Source organism: Pteropus medius, unplaced genomic scaffold (assembly GCF_902729225.1).
Source record: "Pteropus medius unplaced genomic scaffold, Ma_sr-lr_union100, whole genome shotgun sequence".
Taxonomy (NCBI): domain Eukaryota; kingdom Metazoa; phylum Chordata; class Mammalia; order Chiroptera; family Pteropodidae; genus Pteropus; species Pteropus medius.
The window spans coordinates 18757469-18777431 of NW_024340701.1; the positions used below are offsets into that span (position 1 = coordinate 18757469).

General features: G+C 41.4%; 1 protein-coding gene across 1 annotated transcript in view; it reads right to left on the reverse strand.

Annotated features, from left to right (window-relative positions):
- Positions 1–934: 934 nt before the first annotated feature.
- Positions 935–19963, reverse strand: part of CASK (calcium/calmodulin dependent serine protein kinase) — a 391044-nt gene continuing 372015 nt past the window's right edge. The window contains exons 22-25 of the mRNA XM_039883006.1: positions 19873–19953; positions 17055–17257; positions 9998–10081; positions 935–6468 (exon numbers count right to left, since the gene is read on the reverse strand). Coding sequence (XP_039738940.1) covers positions 6292–6468; positions 9998–10081; positions 17055–17257; positions 19873–19953 — 545 coding nt within the window. The 3' untranslated portion in view covers positions 935–6291. The remainder of the gene's footprint in view (positions 6469–9997; positions 10082–17054; positions 17258–19872; positions 19954–19963) is intronic.

Consider the following 19963-nt stretch of genomic DNA (forward strand, 5'->3'; position numbering starts at 1 on the left):
TAGTGTTATTTATTCAGCTAATCGTATTATAGTAAACTGGGAAAAATACAGAAATACATGTTTCTATTCATTTCTACCTGCTTAATATTGGCATGGCATGTTTTCAATGCCATGAAGTGCAGCAAATGAGCTTCATGGTGGCATTACACTTTTGGTGTTTTCTACATCAAAGGTGAGAAGTCTGCAGAAAGATGACTTGGGATTCCCTGAATCGAAAGGCCAGGGGAGCAATTTCTTATGTCTGAATGTGATCTAGATTCATATATATTTTTCGTAGGGTGAAGTTTATTTGAGTAAAGCAATTAGTTGCTCCTAGTTTATGTTTCCTTAATATGGGTCTTCTTAGCATGAGCCGTGACCACATTCAGGCCGGGCTATCTCTGGGAGTGTGCGTGTTTCAACAGATGCAAGTGTAGGTGTCTGCAGTCACCATGGTTCTTTGCTTGGGCAGAGCCTAGGACAAGTGCAGGGAAGAGAAGGTGTAAACTAGGTTATCGAGGCACACAATGGGCTGCATCCCAGACTCCAGCCAGAGACCAAAGCAAACCTCCCAACACCAAGGGCAGCAAGCTTCCTCCGGAGGCTTTCTACGCAAGTGTCAAACAAGGTACATGTTTCCCATGCTGGGCACCTACACCACTCAAATCAATTTAGACTTCTATTTCTAGGAGCTATCACTACTTGGATTTTTTTTTTTAAACCTGAAGCTATTTTAAATCTGTACCCAAATGCAAGCAACTAAGATTGAACAGTTTTTGTTGCACTGTCTGCACCAGCCATACTGAACACGGAGACTGCTAGAGTGGGCCCTGGGAGTCTGGGAGCTGGCCTCTGCCCCTGGTCTTTGTGGGAGGGAGAAGAACTCCCTTTCCCTCTAAACCTTGTGTGGTTTATCCCCAAGTCGTTTGGCCTGCAATCTGAGAAGACAACTGCCTTTTCGTGTTTTATACATTTTATTCATACATTTCTCCAACTTTGAAATGACAAAAGCCCAATCCTATGGTTTCCCATTACACAGCATCCTACAAGTATGTATATTCTACAAAGAATACTATGGAGTTTCTCTTCCTCCCCTGTCACACAAGAGATAACTGATTAGGGTTCCATCAACTTGTACTGTACTGGCAATGCACCAGTGTTCTGATAGTTCTGGCGACAGGGCAAAGGGATCATGGCGGGAGAGCGTGTGCTAAGGCATGTAAATAGATACACACACAGAGAAAGAAAAGCGGGACATTTACAGAGAATCCAAACCTTTCTGATCCCTTCACCTCCTGGGTGTTGAAGAACACCTCCTGCACAAACGCTCTTGCACGCTAAGGCTTTGCTGTACCCTGCAAATACTTACAATTTGATACGGTGAAATATACAACAACCATTAACATCGCTCTCTTTTTATCACTGAGACAATACTTCAAAACCTTTTATAAAAAGGCAATTATAAATACAGAAAAAAGAACACGTTGGCAAAATTTTATGCAAAACAACCCCAGAACTGAGTTTGAATGGCGACGCGCCTGCATTGCAATTAAACATGATGCTCTGGTCTGAGCATGTGAGGCTCATGTGGCCTTCGCATTAGTCACCCTGCCTGCTGCCCCCACAGTTTCCCCACCTGCCTGCATAAGTGCCATTCCAGGATACAGCTGAGACTGGAAATTAATTCCCCCAATTCTTGGTCTCTTAAAAAACAAAATGGGCCACTCGCTGTGGAGGAATGTCTATTTCTACTCCCAAGCAGAACTCCTTTTAAGAGATGGCATGTGCTCTGGGTCCCGAGATGGTCACCCCCAGGCCTCTGTTGGTGAGAACACTGACACGTTCCCTTCGTCTTGTGCCAGAGAGAATGGAGCTAACACATACGTGGCAGTGAAATTCTGAGTTTCTGAGCATACGTAGATATGGAGTTGTGCTTGGGGCCAGAAACGAGGTCTCCTGTGTGGTGACAAACATCTCTTTCCATTTTCTTTTGCTTGGTCCATTTGCACAGGTTCAAGAGAGTTGATGGAGGGTCAGGTGAAAGGTGGTGGGAGCTCTGGCTTTTCAACTCCTCCCCGAAGACCTAAGACTTGGCAGTGCCTTTCTTAGAGATGGCATGACCCTCCTCCTCCTCTCTCTGTGGGCTGGGTCTGCAGCCCAAGAGTGGCAGAGAAAAGACCAGATAAAAGGGATGTGGACTGATGAACATACTCTCCTCCCTCTTTTCCACTTCCTCGACACGTGTCACAGCTAAACTTCACTCGCTAACCTAGAAGACCTGAGACTTCCAATTGCTCCATGTTTAAGGCAAACTGACAAGTAAGTGTGGGCAAAGCCAATCAAGCATTAAGCCTTATGGGCATAGTCTTGTAATTGAGGACACCAAATGGAGAAGAAAACCTTACTTTGAAAGGGGTAAGAGAAAAGCTCTACCAAATGAAATGATTCATGATTAAAACTTTTAGCCCTTGTGTAAACTGCAGTGGGAAGCAAAATATCTTTCTAAGAGGAGAATTAATTAGAGGCGCAGAACAAGAGAAAAGTACTCAGGGACCTTTAACTTATGACATGCTGTAATCAGCCTCAGTATCATAAGCCCTTGTAAAGAGGATGGAATTAGGAGGCCATGCTCAGTCCTGGAAAAACAAACCCTTCCCTGCCCCCCAACACACCAGTTTGATGATAAGAAACAAGAAGGAGGAAGGCAGGAGGTCCTTAAAGGGCTTGTTTTGGAATGCCAATTGCAAGGTGCCTTTTCCTTTTTTTCCAAGGAGACAGCATGGGAGGCATTATAATTGAGAATTTATTAATCAAGAAATTTTTTTGCTAGCTTTAGCAGCAGGTTCTCTCTGCGAGTTGAAACTGACCTGAAATGACGAAAAGGACATCACATTAGTGGAAGACAAGAGACTTTGCTTTGGCCACCTGTCCTTAAGGGACAGTGTTCAGTTTGGGCATCTCCCCTGTCCTATTTCTCCAAAAGTGGCTCAAATGGCTACACTTTTTCAAGGAATGAACTCAAAAGCCTTAATGAACAGATAACTACAAGCGATTTAAAAACAAAGACCCTCTTCGGCAGTAATGAGATTGAAGGCTTTAAAAGGACAATCGTAGCACTGAGTCCGGGCTTGACTGGCTGGCCCCAGCAGTGGGAGATGGAATTGAACTTGGGGAAGAGGAGCGCTTGCTGCCTCCCTCAATGCAGTGAAGGCTTGGCAGCATCTTTAGATATTCTGCCACCAATAGGATGGGCTCAGAAGAGCCTTCTGAATGCAAATAGCAAGAAGTGTGCCATCTATTTCTTTTCCTCTCTGAGCAAATATTTCAAACCATCTCACCTGACAGGGGATACATTTAATTGCATTTTAAAGGGCTACCATATCATCTTGACTCTGGAAAACTTCCAGATGAATTGAAATTTTCCTTTTTAGCATTAAAATTGAATGCGCTGCATGAGCAAAGTAATTACAGCCTTATGCTTAGAAAATCTGGACATTTATTTTAAACAAATAATTCAACATATTAAAAACATCCCCTTTTTTTGCTATGGGGAGTGGGGTTTGGGTGGAGTTGAGAACCCTCAGAATGTGGCTCATTTAACCAGTTCTTAGATTCAACAATCTAATCATTTGCTCTGGCATTTAAAAGGAAAACAAAAGATGGCTTTCCTGCTAGAATGAAAGAAATAAAGCTTTTCAGTATTTTTCTCTGATTGCTAAGTGGACAACTGTAACTTAGTGGCAGCAGCAATGTACTGAAATTACTCTGAATTCAGATATTTAAGTATTTTCTGCTAGGTCATAAAGACACTGCTTTAGAGAAGATGTTTATTAGTGGAATGGAACAGATGACCTCTTTGAGAAGTCAGACAGTTCTGGGTGCAAGAATTCTGGCATCTGCACAATGGCAAAAGCAATGCCTGCCTGTGTGCTTCCCCAAAGATGCATAAAGCAATCGGGAAGAGAGAACTGGAGCTACAATGCTTCTCAATTCTGGGGTCGCAGACATTTAAATTGGCATTGCTCTGCTTGATCCATGTTTATCAACACAGTGGATGGCTTAAGCCAGGCATCCTCAGCATCTCTGGAGATTTGGTCTAAAAGGGCATGTTGGGGCATGAGGGTTTCCACCAGAGGGAGGGTGTTTCTGTTCCCCATGTATTAGCTGTACTTTTCTTTGTGCTTCACTGGAAAAGAGGTAGAGTGGGCCCTTTCACAATGAGAAGAGCCTGGATTGTGGTGAGTACAATCACGGGAATGATTTTCTGGCCCTGGCATCAGATTTGAATCAATCCTAACACAGACCTAACAATTCTTGAGGTTTCCCTCTCCGTCTAGGGTGTCTCTGGTTTGGTGGTACGGTCACCCTGCTGTGGAGCCCCAACAGAAGCAGTTCATTCAACATTTTGTTAGCAAGTTGCAGATTCATCTGGTCACTGACTAAAGACAACATTAGAGAAAAAACTCAGTATCATTTAATAAGAGTATGTGTGTGTGTGTGTGTGGGGGGGAATGACACTGTAAAAGGAGTATACAAATGTCTTCTCCGTGCGGTCCTTCAGGAGGAGCTGTACAGCTCAGAACGCACCCTGCACATCCTGCCAAGGCACAAAGAGATGAGGCCATCTAACTAACAAGAAGCAAACACGATGGTATTTTTTCAAGGATCACAGGTTAAGAGAACCACTTCACACACCCTGACACTCTAATGAAAAACCTTCCACTGACCTCTGGCGAAGAGTCAGAAAACGCCCAGCCTGAGTCTCCTATATTGGAAGGATGTGACTTCATGGAAGGGTGATGAGATGGTAAATGTTCTAAAGCAACAAGGAAAGGTGATTCTCCTGTGCCAAGGGATATAGCAAGAGGAAGGAAAAACCACAGATGGCCTCTAGTACTTTGGTGGCCCTTGGGTGCACTGTGTGTATGCTCTGGGAGCCAGGCATGGTTTGAGCTGTGCTCTGGCAGAGTATTTTGTTGTCCTGCCAACTGATAGTCATTCCTGGGCCTTTGATGGTTCAATGAACATTTAATGGATTCTAAAATGTAAAAGATTATCGGCTTGTAAACCTGAACAAATCTATAATAAAATGAAGGACCCAAAAGCATTTAATTATTGAACACATAAAAGGAAGTATATTTAAAAAGAATTGGTCAAATTGTCCTGTTAGTTATCATTTTAAAGGAATTTACAGGGCTGTTATAGATTATTCTTTTGGAGTAATTCAGTTTATAGCAAATGTCTAAACTGGTTTCTTCATTGCACAGTATATTCTCTTAAAATGGGTGCTTTAAAACAATTACATACATATTAAAAATCATCATTTCTTTGCTTAATTAAAACGTTAATACTCTCAGACAACACAGATCTGAAATGGTGAAACCAGCAATTCCCCCTCCCACCTTACAACAAATTAAATTGAGACAAAATTACAAACACATTTCACTACATGATTATTATTAATAAAAATCAGTTGTTTTTTTTTTTTTTATAAAGTTGCCCGAAATGCAAGGGATGTGCATAGGTTTACAACTTAGTCATAATAGCATTTTATTCTTATTCCCCTGGGTGTGCCCCATGAACGGAATGTACTTGGCTGTAGATTACAGATCGTTTTGTCCAACACAGACACACCGACGGTATAAACGCTCGCGACTGTCCACATGCATTAAGAGTCAAGACCCAACTTCAAATCTCTAAAAGGTTTACAGGGTGCTTCAAAGAGACAGTATCACATTATCTGGATGTTACATAAAGGACTTAAAAAAAATACTATTCTAAAAAAAAAAAGAGAGAAAAAAGGCCTTTAAAAATTTATGACTGTTTTGTAATCACTAGACTGATTATTTCAAATAAATAAAGGAAAGAAAGATATTCCAATCCATAAAATCAGACTCTAAAAAGAATGTAGTGTTCCACCCCCACTCAAGGTAACAGAATCATTGTTTATTATTATTAAAATAGATTATAGAAAGCAGCATCTATTTTGTGCAGTTTTTAGGGGCCTTGGAAATAAAAAGCTATGATTTCCAAAAATATAACATTCCAAAGGATTGAATAATACATACATTTAAAGATACATTTTATTAAAGTTTAGGAGAACTGATTAAAAAAGATACTGTCTCTTTAAATTAGTGTGTAATTGTTTTTCTCCTCCTACCTATTCGGACATGACAATAATTATAAATGTAGGTCACACTACAACTAGGTAGTCTCTAGGGACCACGACCTGCTGACACAAGGTCGATAACAAAGAGGCGTTTCCATGTATGAGGTGGCTCCCAGTTATACGTCAGATATCTGGGGAGAGGCCTAATAGACCCAGGAGACTGGGACCCACTGCGGGGCTGTGCACACGAGCTCGACGGCTTCCTCTAGATGTCTGATTGTCTCATCAATTTCATTGTTGATAATTGTGAGATCAAAGTAGTGTGCATATGTTCTCTGTAAGATATCAGACTCCTTCTGCAGACGCTGAAGAGATTCATCCTAAACGGTGATGGGATGGAGGTAGGGGTGGGCATGGGAGAAGGGAAAAGCAAAGAGGAGAGAGAAGTCAGCTGCATTCTTTCTTTTCACTTTTCTGTTCGTCCCAGTGTCAGAAACAGTCAAGGCCAGACCTTGATGTGCCACATATGGGCATGAAGCCAAGTCCACTTCGTGACAGAGGAGACAATGGTTCTGGGGATGACGGGGTTACAGAACTATTGCTTGCAACCCAGACTGCTCACCATGCAACAGGGAGCTCCATATCAAACCAGACAGACCAGAGAAAACATAGATTCTTTAGCAAGCACATTGCCCTACCGGGCCTAGCTCTGCTTGTCCCGGGGTCAGTTAGAGACTGACTAGCATTGCCCGAGCCGTTTCTGTCCTCATTCTTCTAACCCAGGTCCGCCTCATCCCCAGCCGCTGCCCAGTTTGGTGGGAGGGCTTTGGTGGCGAGGTCAGAGCTCTGCCTCTACCTTCTCTTGGTTCTCTGCAGTCACTTGCACCGGGCCCCAGAGCCCAGCTGCATTTGCACCAAGAAGCCCTGGCCTCTGGACAACAAATTCAGTTGTATTTTTCTCTTTTCTACTTAGAGGTTCAACATGTTCCAGGAATTCAATTACATATAATGGCCCTTGTTCAATAGCAGTGGATGCCAGAGGCAAAAGCTTTTTGGATGTTACAAATAATGGATGAAATAAGGCCATTTCCCAGATACAATAGCAACTGGCATCTGATAAATCCCCTCAAATTAGTCTGGATTGGAAATGGCCAAATGTCACTGTTCATAAGTATCCACATCTCTTAGGGAAAACACTGAAGAAAAGTAGCCAATGAACTCTAGGGAGCTGTACTGCAGTAAAGGACTTTCCTCAACCCCCATCGCTTGCTACAGATTTTGAGAACTCTCACCAAGGTGAGCCTACAGTAGGAGGGAATTCTGGGTCCCTAGTTTGTCATGGGAGTGTAACTTTAGCCTCAGGATGGCAGTTTTTTTTAAGAAAGAGATCTCTTTAATCTGCCTCTGCATTTTCATGGGTCAAATCATGTTATGGACAAGTTCAAATTTGAAACCAGAACTTAGTCACCACTGCCCCCACTCTAACACTCAGGTAGGGGAGCATAAGGCTAAGGCTTAAATACACACACACACACACACACACACACACACACACACACACACACACCAATGATTCGGTTTATTTGATTAGGATCTCTCTCCCCAGCTAGAGTGTAAACTTGTCTTGTGTGCCTTATTGCCGCTGTGGCCAGCACTTGGCATTGTACCTTGTACACAGGAAGTTCTTAATAAATGTTATTGAAAGAACAAGCACTTGGCTGACTAATGCTGGCCATAACAGGATTTGATGAGTGTTAAATCTATAATCAAGAGACAGAGCAATTCTACTAGGAAATGGGGGCCCATGATAACAGAGACAGATCTCCAGAAAAACTAAAAATGTGGTGCTTTCAGGGACTTGGGAGCCACGGTACCCAGTGCTGGCTTGGGATCTGTGGCACCCAGCGCCAGCTTGGGACCCTTCCTCTTCTCTGAGGCTCATCTGTTATTTGTAAGAAATCCTTTCTGATGTGCCTGTGGGTGTAACTCTTTGGAAAGGGGATCCAAAGCGACATGTGATTAATTCTATCATGGCACCGCAGTGGGGATGGACAGACAGGGAAGTTGGGAACTCAATGAGATTGTCTTACCTGTTTTGTCATCTCCTACCGGAATTTCAAAGCAGGACATGGCATGCTTTAGATGTTAGGTGTTTACTACAGTGTCGATAAGACCTCAGTTAATCATCACCTTCTAAGATCATATCAATATACTTTCTGCTTGCACTTAAAAAGCATAGTATTTTCACTGTGGCTTTACAATAAACACAATGAAAAAGCTGCATTTTAGGAAACATGCATTCACCCAAAGACAGGAGTGCTTCCTACCAGTATGGGAAGGAACAATTCCTATCATGACATTCTCTGGGCTACGGGATTCTACTGGAATATTCATTCCTGGACTTCAAAAACCACTAGGAGAGTTTATGATTTTCCCAGAAAGCTGGACTGATGAAAACATTCAAGAAAATTTATGGCTGAGAGCATCAAATTTTTAATGTAGTTCTCTTTACAGAAAAATAAAGCTTCCTCTTAAGGATCTTACAAGATGAAGCTATATTTGTCAGTTTCCTCCTCGACAACAGCTTGTCTGCAGGCCTGTCTTACACGCAAGCAGGATTTAACTCAGTGAAAACAAAATGCCTTCATTCTAACAGCAAAAGCAAGGATTTGTGGGAACAAAATGTCTACATTCTAAATCTATGAAAGTAAACAAGGTTGTATTTCATCACCTCCTAGCTGGTACTTACAGGCAATTTTCTGCACCATTTTGGCAGCTATGGAAAATTAGTAAAAGGGCAGGAAAACAGGCAAAAAGAAAAACAAAAAACACACAAAGCGAAGATGATAATTCAAGAAAAATACATGTCAACCAAAGGATAAGAGCTAACCATAACGTAGAGTTTCAAACATATTTGTGTATTAAATAAGATAAAAAAAATAGAATTTACAAAAGAATGTCCCTTTTGCAGATAAAATGACAAAAAATAATGACTGAAAATATAAGTGATACAGAAATATAAATATTTAGTCTTCCTTAAAGGTACACAAAGTAAAAATTTCCAAGTCTTGATTTTTATTGCCATAAGCTCGGGTGTTTAGGCCAGTGTTTACTGAACAGAGCCAAGAACTCTGGTGGTTTCTAGATCCTGCAGAAGTAATGGTCTTCAGGATAACTTTGTGTATTAGTCTCTTCTTAAGAATGGCCCTACAGCAGATAAGAACCAAGTACCAATACATACTACACCATAACTACCTACCTTCTTATCTGCCCAGCAATAGAAGGCCTTATAAGTCAGCCTGGTAGGAGATGTGTGCAGCCAACTCTCGCAGTCACCATCTCTGTGGCAGTTGCTGACTTGAGTTAGCTTAATAGGGGACAGAGCTCATTCCTAGGTTTGGTAGTCCAGGGGTCTAGATAGAAATTCTGCATTGGTTCCACTCCAGAGGCTGACCAGGGGGCCGAGGGTTGCCTTGCCAAGGTCATGAATTCCTTAATAGCTCTCTTCAGGCAAAGCAATCCTTGGCCCAGAGGTGGGCCTGGGGTTGCTGCTTTCTTAGCACAGTCCTTATCAGGAGAGGAATGGGCTGGCAGCTCTGGAGGGCAGGAGCCACCAGGAAAGCCTCTGCCCTAGAGGGGTGAAGGTTTTTAAACTTTAAAAGTAGACTTACTGATTAGAACACAGGCTGACTGTGCTGGAGACCTGAGTTTGCCTAATGACTCTGATCTAAGCCCTATTACTGAAAGAGGACCTCAAACTCTGGAAATCTTAATGGCCAGTGTCAAGAACAAAGCAGAGCTCCACTTAGTTGTCTTAATGAGGTGGGGCTTTAGTCTTGAATATACAACACAAATAGATCTTTACTATGGGTGGGTGTGCTAATTTGGGAAAAATTGATCAATTCTTACCTCATTCAAACCTGGAGTAATAGTTGGTGCAGCAATAAAAACAACAAAAGGAGCAAACTCGGCAGTTCTCAGGACCTTCAGTGCCTGTGTAAAAAAAAATTTGAGACTTAGAAGAAATAAGTAATGCAACTTTCAAATGAGTCTACAAAAATTTACACAACTGAAAAAGCCCTTGATTCAAATTTTTGGTAAGGTGTTATTAAATTTACCAACTTTATAAATAACTTACATTCTCCTTTTCTTCCAAAGGATAGACAATAGCCATCAGCAAATAAAAGGTGACAAACTGGACATTTTTTTTTTATGCATCTCATGAATCAATCTGACTTATTTTTCTTCGGAAAAGTTAACACTGATTATGTTGGTTAATGTTCATTTAAACCTGGTTATTAATTGTAGCCTGAGTTTCAATTTATAAGAAATGCATTTTGGGGTAGATTGGGACCAGCGGGTTGGCTTACCATCGATCTAGAGTCCATTTCACATTTCAAATTTCAAATTGCTAACAAGGATTAGCAAATCCCGGCCACTGTCACTGTGAAGTTATGTTCACAGTTTATGAGTTGCCCTGATAAATATCCCTGCGGGCTCATGGGGAAGGGAGACCCTGTCCAGGGTTGGAGTCTGGAGCCACTAAAGGAGCTGTACAGCTGTGAGCAATTCATAGGCACAGGAGAAGACACTGCATTCAAGGGAGAGGGGCCTCTGAAGCCTCTTTCGGTTCCTTGTGCAGGCATCAAAAACCTCTAACTATGCAAACTACGATTTGCATGGATATAGTACAAAGCTAACATATCTGATGGTGTAGCAGTTGATTCTGATAAGAGATTGCTACTTCAGTTCCTCCCCATGAGGACATGACATTCCTAGAGGTTACAAACTCTCCTCTATGGAACAAAACTCAACATATACACAGATACAGGCACACAATTCACAAGTACTGACATGTAATGAATTTGTATGCATCAGTGGTAAAAATCTTGCTGCCCTTTATACCAGAAGTTAACATTTCTATTCTGTAATCCACATATTTTGCTTTCTAAATGGTCTTTTAATTGTTTGCTTTTCCCTATTCCTATTCCTCTTTTTATTTGCCTGGTTTATTGTAGTAGCAATTAGACTGGTCATTCTGCCTCCAGTTTTGCTTTGTTCCAATCCATGCCACAACCTGCCACTAGAATGATCTTTTGGAAATGCAAATCCCAACATGTCACTCATCTGCTTCAAACCCTTCAACAGCTCCTTGTTGGCCCTGGGGAAAAATGTGCACTCCTTAGCATTAACGCCAGATCCCTCCCTGACGAGCTGACCTCATCAGCTTCTCTCTGCCCCTCCTAGGACTGGGCCTTGCAGAGCTACTTTCAGTTCCAATAAGGGACAAGCTCTCTCTGGCTTCCTGGACTTTTTTTCTTACTATTCCCTCTGCCTGGACCCTCCATCTCCTCATCCCTGTCCCCACTCTCCCTTTTGCTTGGCTGAGTGTTTACTGAACAGAGAACTGATGTTCTTTTCTCTGGAAAGTCCTATGTGAGCTCTGAGCCGAGGACAGGCACTCCTTTCATATGCTTCTGACACTCTTGCATGTATGCACTTGTAGTATCCATCACACTGAACACGCAAGTGCCCAGATACTGGAGGGTAAGCCTCTTGAAGGCAGGGGGCTGCATCTTGTTGTTTCCCTCGTGCCCAAAATGGCACCTGGAATAAATTGTCTTTATGATAACATGAAATGTAAGGCAGTACATATAATTTGCACAAAATCTATCTTGCCTTTTGAGGCTGCTTTGACAAGAAGGCGCTATGCTTTCATGGCTGAAGGGAATCTCGACCTCTCCGAATATATAGGCACATAAGAGGTAAATTGGATAGCAGAGATTTTGATTTTTTCAGTGGAAATTCACTTTCATTAGTATTCTATTTCTGAATTTTAGTTACACAGAATCTCCTTGTGGGTTAAGGGAGTCTGGTACATTGTTTTACTTGTCCATCAAAGTGCTTTAATTGTGAAAGCCACAGGCTCAGATTCCCCTTGTGAAAAAGTTCTTCAAGGTTGTCTATGTTCATGTTTGAAAGAGGTAATTGGCAATTTCTCTGCCAACCCTTTTGTGACCGAAGATTTTAGCAAGGAACACACATCACGAAAAAAATCCATATGTAGCTCAATCGAGCTTAACAGGAATATCCCCTTAGAAAGGTCTTTTTTGTCAATATTATCTTGGGCCTTTTCTTCAGTCCTTCCTGTGCTTGTAAGTCAGGTGACTACAGGTCAGTTGAGACATAAGGTTTCCTCCTCACCCCACACCTACCCACAGCCAGCTTCTGGGCAACCGAGATGGGGAAAAAAATCCTAATGCACAGTTCCAACTCTTGCTTTTATTCCTGAAACTACTCTGATTGCCAGATGGAACTCCACACAGTCTAGATGCTGAATGGATCCTATGGATGATGTCGAGAATGACACCCTAGGCATGAAATGGTCTTTGCTCAGTGACCCTAGCCTGAGAGCCACCCAATTCTTTGAATATTCTAAGTTATAGCCTGCTACCATATTACCACACCAGAGAATACACTACTCAGAAAACATTAGCTCCCTGCAGATAACCCTTCTCTGAACTGTATGCACACCCTTCGTCTTTATCCATAAAGACATGAAGGTCATTCTGCACTTACTGCATGAAACTGTCAGTGAAGATTGTACTCATCACACTGATGAATGCCTCTCGTGCCTAAGAATCAGGTTATATTGTTTTAGCAACTAATTCCAAGGAAAGAGCTGGCATACTTCTATTAGGTGAGAATTATTTGATCCACGACATTTCCCTTTTTGTCCTGGTTGCTAGGAAGTTTAGAGCTAAATTTCATGTTTATCATGGTAACTACTGTAGGCTTGCTTTATTTGGTTAGCATATTTGCATCTGTTTCCTCTTCTTTGGCTTTAATTCTCTATTTCTATCCTATGTTATTATATTTTCAAATAGTATAATATGCCTTGAATCTTGACTGAGATTTTCTTGTCTAGTTGCCCTTATATTTTCATCAGAGTCACCACACTTTTCCTCAGTTGTTCTTGAAGGTCTCTGCCCCATCCTCTGCTTTACTTATGGGTCTCAAGTGGGTGCCATTTTTGTGCAGTCTCAGCTTGCCTGAGGTTCAGGGTCACTTCAGGGATTTACAAGGATTTCCCTCTCTGAGGCCATTAATAAGTGACCTTAAGATATATCTCTAAATATTTTTCCTTTCTGACTTAAGAGGAGACACAAATTTGTTAATATTTATATGCAAATATCTATTTTCTGAATCCCAGGGAGGAGAGAAAGTCTAGAAAGATCACCGAAAATATGCAGGATACAAACAGCCAAAGTAATGTTAATTTAACATTTAAAGTTAATTTTTTAGTTCTCTTTTGGGGAGATAAATTGATTTTATGGCTCATATATAGTCAGTAATTAATCTCAGGTTACCATCTTCAAGGAATAAAAACCCATTTGACCAAGTATCTAAGATGCAGATATATTTAAGCTTAACTTATTTGGTTTGCAAACTTCAAAAGTTCATGATGTCAAGCACGTGAGTCATTCTGTATGAAAATCTAAGGGTTTAAAGAAGAGCACAGCGACCCCTGAAACAATCTTAAGAGAGCTAACTGATTCCATAAAATAGCCCCTGGCTCAGAACCTGGTTCTTGTTTCGAAGCACAGATTCCCAACAAGACTGTAGCTATACCTGGATGACAACCTTTCTCTATGTGGGCAAAAGCAAAATCACAAATATTCTGCTCCTCTTAACTTTTCAATGCAACAAATGGGTAAGTCAGAATAAAAATAAAATTTAAAACCATCACAGTAAGTTTTGATTATACACTGGAGCACTCATAGTTTCAGCTTAAGGACGTAGATTATTTTCTGAGCCATGGCCTTATTTCAATTAGAAATAAGTTCCACCGTTTTTCTCAGGTTTGACTGCCTTCTAGATTTTTCTAAATGTAAACAAACAAACAAACCCAGATTTAAAATGTACCCCGACATACAAGGTGGACCCGCATAAAGATTCTCAGGGTTAACTCCTCTAGGATAACACAGTGAAAGGAGGCTGGGATTATTGTAAAAAACCTAAAACCCATACCAACCCTGTTCAAGTACAAATCTCATTTTCAATTGGCTGTAAAACCTTGGTCAAGTTATAATTACGTTAAGCCTTGGTTTCTTTATCTACAAAAGTAGATCCTGATATCTCTAATCTCAGAGTTACAAAGATTAGGTAAGGAGTGCTAATGCTTGGCAAAATATAGAGCACTATAGGAACACAATCTATTATTATTATTTCAAAAGAAGCCAGGTTACAAATTTTCTTCTAGTTTAATGTCTTTATTACGGTCCTCTAGGTTTAAAGTTGGACCATAATGTCTTATCATACAGTATTATTAGACATGTGTTCAATTTGGCCTGAACCGTCTTAAAATAAGATGGCACAAAGTATCAGACCTGAACTAAAGGAGCTGAACACCAGTGTTAGGTCTATGATCCACATGTAGTAGAAGTGGTATCAGCAGTGGTATAAGTGAGAGGGTTTTAAAAAAAGATCACATGGCATTTCTCTTGTTATGGACAGCTTGTGATGTACATAGAGGAAGGAATTTCATCCTCACCAGCTTGCCTTCTTATTCGTATTCTTAGCTCTTGGCACAAGGCTTGGAATATAGTAAGTGCTTAATACAAGCTGGTTGAATCAAACTGTCCATGAGATACAGTAAAAAGGGTAACCTAACAGGCTGGGGTGAAGGAAAAGGGTGTAGAGAAAAATGTCCTAAGGAGAGAGCCTGTCTTCAACGAGGCTCTGCCTGACAGCAAGTCAGTCATGGCCAGAGGCATCCTGAAGGCAGGATGTGGGCCTTGCTGAGCCTGGGGAGAGAGTAGGCTAAAGATAGAGAAGCCCCAGGGTGAAGCCCAGGAAGTGCAGACTCTGTAGGCGGCTATACCATTGGATGCAACAGTCAGCGTGAGAGCAGGACAGGGCATGAGTCTAGACTGGGCACATGTGGCCCCAGGTGGGAGAGCCTGGGACCAGAGTGGTCAACCAGATCAATGAGAGGAGCAGGACCTGAGTGATCTCTGTCCCTAGGGCCATGGGTCCAGAGAGGCTCAGGCAGAGAACAGGATGCCTATGGCCTGCCCTCAGGGCTGGGTGGCTGGGAGAGATCATGGTTCTAAGAGGTGGGTATACGGAAAGCAGGAGAGAAGAATGCCGTGAGCTCATCCAGCAGTGACAGGGAGCAGGGAAAGTGCCCAGCCCAGGGCGAGAGGTGCTCTGGTGCTCAATACCACACATAAAAGTGACTGCCGTGGATGTCCTGATAAGGCTGAGAGAAGTGTCTTCCACTGAGCAGTGCAGAGCAATGCATAACTGTGCAAGGGCAAGGGCACAGGGAGAGCTGGACGCTAGGAGTGGAGCGGCAGCAGCAGCAGCAACAATAGCAGCAGTGGTGGCGGCAGCAGCGGCAGCAGCAGCAGGTAAGGCAGAAAGCCCTCAAAAGTGGACTTGGGTAATGCAGAGGGGGTCTGAGGAGCCCTGCAGCCAGCATACTGCTAGAGACATTACTACCAGCAGAAAACGACGTTCAGGTGAAGACCAGTGTGGAACCCAAGGAGAGGATGTCGAAGACCAGGACCAGGATTGAGACTTTGCCTCTAGCCACCCCTGGCCAGAAGATTTTTCCAATCCCTAGTAAGGAGGGATTAGTAGTTAAACAAAAATCAATCTGCGTTACACATCATATATTTAGTTCTATATAGGCCCAAGTTAATTGTTAAGTAAACTGTATAGTGTTCATCCTACTGGTGTTTCCTTCCCAGCCCCTTAACCAGATTCTGAGTTCAAGAAGCCCATCAGGTGCTGTGAAATGGAAATGGGTGAACCCACTGGCCATAATGTTAGGATCTTGGAGTGGAGTAACTGAGCTGTTAGGCCGCAGGTCACACTGACCCTGGCTATGCAGGTTCCATCCTCCCTTTGGGGATGGCTAGGGGACCAAGTCTCATAAAGTGGCCCTGAGCAAGGATCTTCCCTGCCTGGGATAGATAGGTAAGCCCCCTGATGAAATGGAGCCTGCTTGAGGGGAACTGGTCTACCATTTCAGCAGGTGGCATGCTGGTTCTAAGTGATAAGGAATTTTTGGTACAGATGGGTCTTAGAAATGGCAGGCCTGGGAGTCATGGGCCACACACAAGCCTCTCCTGTAACCTGCCCTGATGTTTACAACTCCCGAATCTTTCCCATTGGGCTTTAAGCCCTACTTCTGCTTAGTTTGTTCTTAGAGATGAAAAAATAGCTTGTCTGCCTTTTTGATGTAAAGGACTTTGACCTTCTCCTTTGCAAGTTTAATAATTCCTATAGCTTCAAGTGTAGGACTCATCTACAAATCATCTAATCACCTCTGCATCTGGCTCTCTGAGTCTTCTCCAAGTTCTCCATATCCCTCTTAGTTTTAGCTCAGGGTCAGGCATTGTCTTCAGTAAAGAGATGGCAGAGGCTGACAACTACCATGGGGCTCCATCCTGGCTCCACTGGACACCTCACCCCCCAGCCTTACTTACGCTTGCTTTCATAAAGCTAGTGCTCTGTTTCAGACTGAGGCCCCAGGATCAAAGTTTTTCACTGAAGATTAACATAAGATGCTGGCAGAGGCTATGATGGTCCAGCATGAACTGTACACAGAGAGGAAAGGTGGCTGTTGGGATAACAAAGTGCCAGAGTCTCATCCTGAGGTCAGATTATTGTAGGATTTCTAGCAGGCACAGACCTAATAAGGCACTTTATTGAGTACAATGAGACTCATAAGATAGTAGTCTCTTTTTCTTCAATACGTGGTGTGTGCATTGAGTCCAATGATTAGTCAGTTTGCAGTCTAGACTGTTAGCTCATGATGACCTTATTACTGATACTTTCCTGTAGTTTATTAAGTTATTATGTGACCCATGACATTCTGATGGTATTTTGGATTTCAGAACCTGAGCTTAGCATGCAGGCAAGATGACGGGGGCTGGGTGTGGCTGGGCATTACCTGAGGCTCCACGTCCAGTATTGCAATCAGCCCCTGCTCGTGGATCTTCCGTATGGTCTCCAGTTTTGTCCCATACATCGCATCCTCATGGCTGCCATACTCCAAGTATTCATTATTAGAGATGTCTTGCATCATTTGGTCATGAGATACAAAGTAATAATTCTTTCCATTTTCTTCATCTTTCTTTGGAGGTCTGGTTGTATCTGCAAAGTCACATGTCAAGAGAGGTTTAAAAGGCTGAGCTTATGAGCCTATGTTCCCAATGGGCCTACCCAAACCCAATCTCTTCTTAAAAGCTACAGATTCTTTAGTATATGTCTCATGCCCTGTTCCCACTTCCAGTAGCTCCATGGAAGTAAGTTGTGGAAGTCATATCTATCTGTGTGACATCAGACCACAGGAGCTCATTAGTTGTTTGGTTTGGCGAATCTTTCAGTGTTTAGATAAGATCTATTTCATTCCTTCAGGAGTCACTGCAAGAAAAAGACACTAAATAACCCAAGATTAACATAACTCGCTGTATACCTTAATGCAGTTAGACAGAAGGAAAAAAGAAAACTTAAAAAAAAAAAAAGGAAAACCACATATGGTTATTTAAATTTAAATAAATTAAAATTAAAATTTCAGTTCCTCTCACTGGCCATATTTCCAGGGTTCAGTAGCCACATGTGGCTAATGGCTACTGTACTGGACAGTGCAGATACTGAACACTGTCAGTATCAGAGAAATTTCTATTGAACAGTGTATGTCTACAGCATCTTGCAAAAGGATAATGTTAGAATACAGAAAAAGGCATACCATATTAAAAACAAAATGTCTGCCAGATGTGGCCATAATAGTTCAGAAAGAGCTAAACTAGGAGTTGGCCTGCTGTCTGTTTTTATAAATAAAGTTTTATTGGAATACAGCCATGCCCATTTGTTTACATATTGTCTATGGCTAGTTTCATGCTCCAGTGGCAGAGTTGAGTAGTTGTGAGAGAGACCATATGGCCCTCAAAGCCTCACATATTTACTATCTGGACCTTTACAAAAAAGGTTTGCTGATCCCGACCTAAGACAGTGTAGACTAAAATATCTGCCAGCAAGTCCTAGTTCTGTGGGATACTAACAAGATCAGTATTCTGCAAAACGCACTTCAGGAAATTTTTTCTAGAGAAGTCAGAAACATTGGTTTTAACATTCTTTTCTCCCACCTCCTTTCTTTTCCTTCTCTTTCCTTCTTTCTTCTCTTCTCTTTCTCCTCTCTCCTTCTTTTCTCCCTCCTTCTTTCCTCCCTCACTACCATCCTTCCCTTCCTCTCTCCCGCTCTTTCCTTCCTTTCTCCCTTCCTCTTTTCTCTCAGTTTCCTTTTTTCCTTATTGCTTCCCTCCTTCCTTGAGCAGCAAGGATAAATTTGTGCTACTCTTTGCTGTGCATGAGTCCAAATCCACGGGAAATTCCCCTTATTCTGCCCCAATTAGACTATTAGACTATTAGAACTGCCAAGTGCTCATGGAAATCAAAATGTGGATATTTAAAAAAAGGACCCTTTCTCTAGGCACATGAAAGGCTAAAGAAATGGCATACTATGTGGAAGCTATCTTCCACCATCTATGTGGATACTATCTTCAGTCATCTTGGTATGTAAACATATGATTTATACACACCTGGGGACAAATATTTGAGATTAGACATGACTGAGGTCAGCAACTATATGCTTTAAAACCGAGCTACTTAATATACATTTAATAACATGGAAATTCAATTGTTATGTGATTGAGAAGCAACTAAATGTTAGCTAAACTTGCTGTACTCATGATCTAGACATAAGAAGAATTAAAAGGACATTTCTTAGTGTTTTATTAGACAACTCCAGTGTCACCAGTTGAAATAATATTTGATGAATTTCTTTTTTTGTGTAAATCAGACAGTGTTCTAGGATGAGGGTGGTCTTATGAAGCCTCATGGGTTTCTGGGGTGTAAAGAAAACAGTAAGTGGTATTGACATGGCTTCAGGAAGGCATGGAAGGCTCTACGGGACTGAACAAACCTTCACATTTTCTCCTGATGCTCTTAAAACTCATTCTCTTTTAATTCTTCTCACCCAGAACAAACCTCTAACTGCTGGGAAGCTTTGGGATTCAAAATTTAAACTCTGTACTAGTAATAATAACAAAATGATAGTGATGAGATTTATCTAGTATCTGCTAAGTACTTCAAATAATCTCAAATTCTCTTTATATCTCTAGAATCACTTCATTTTTATGGTTGAGGAAACAAAGAGGGCAAGAAGTTAAGGATAAGACAGAAAATAAGGGGAATAAAAATATTACGGATTTAAAGTTTTTTATAATAAAGAATTAATAGCACATTGACTGTATTTTAGAAGTGATAAAAGTCATCAATTTAAGTATTGAGTAAGGAAAACACTGTTACATCAAAGAAAACGATTCTATCATTAAAACCTATTTTTTCTGAAGAATAATTCATCTGGGTAATGTTTGTAACATACTGTTGGAAAAATTAGGTTACAAACAGAATGGACGAGCCCAATTTTGTTCAAAAACAACAACAATGACAAATACACAGTGCACAAATATGTTTGAAAGGGTATACAATAAAATATAAGTTTGAAAGGGTATACAATAAAATATAGCACTATTACTGAGGGAGTAGGGTTGGCATTATTAACTTATTTTCTTCTTTGTTCTTTTTTTGGATTTTCAGAATTTCCTATAATGAACAGTTATTACTTATGTAATCAGAAAAAAAGTAAATTACAATATTAAAAAAGTACTAGAAAAAAGATAATTAAAAGAGAGTAAGACATGACTTACGTGGAATAGGGTATGCAAATCGGTCTGGGTGCTTTGTGATGAGGGTATTTTTTATGTGTCTTCTCCCAACACCATGCGCACCTATGTCATT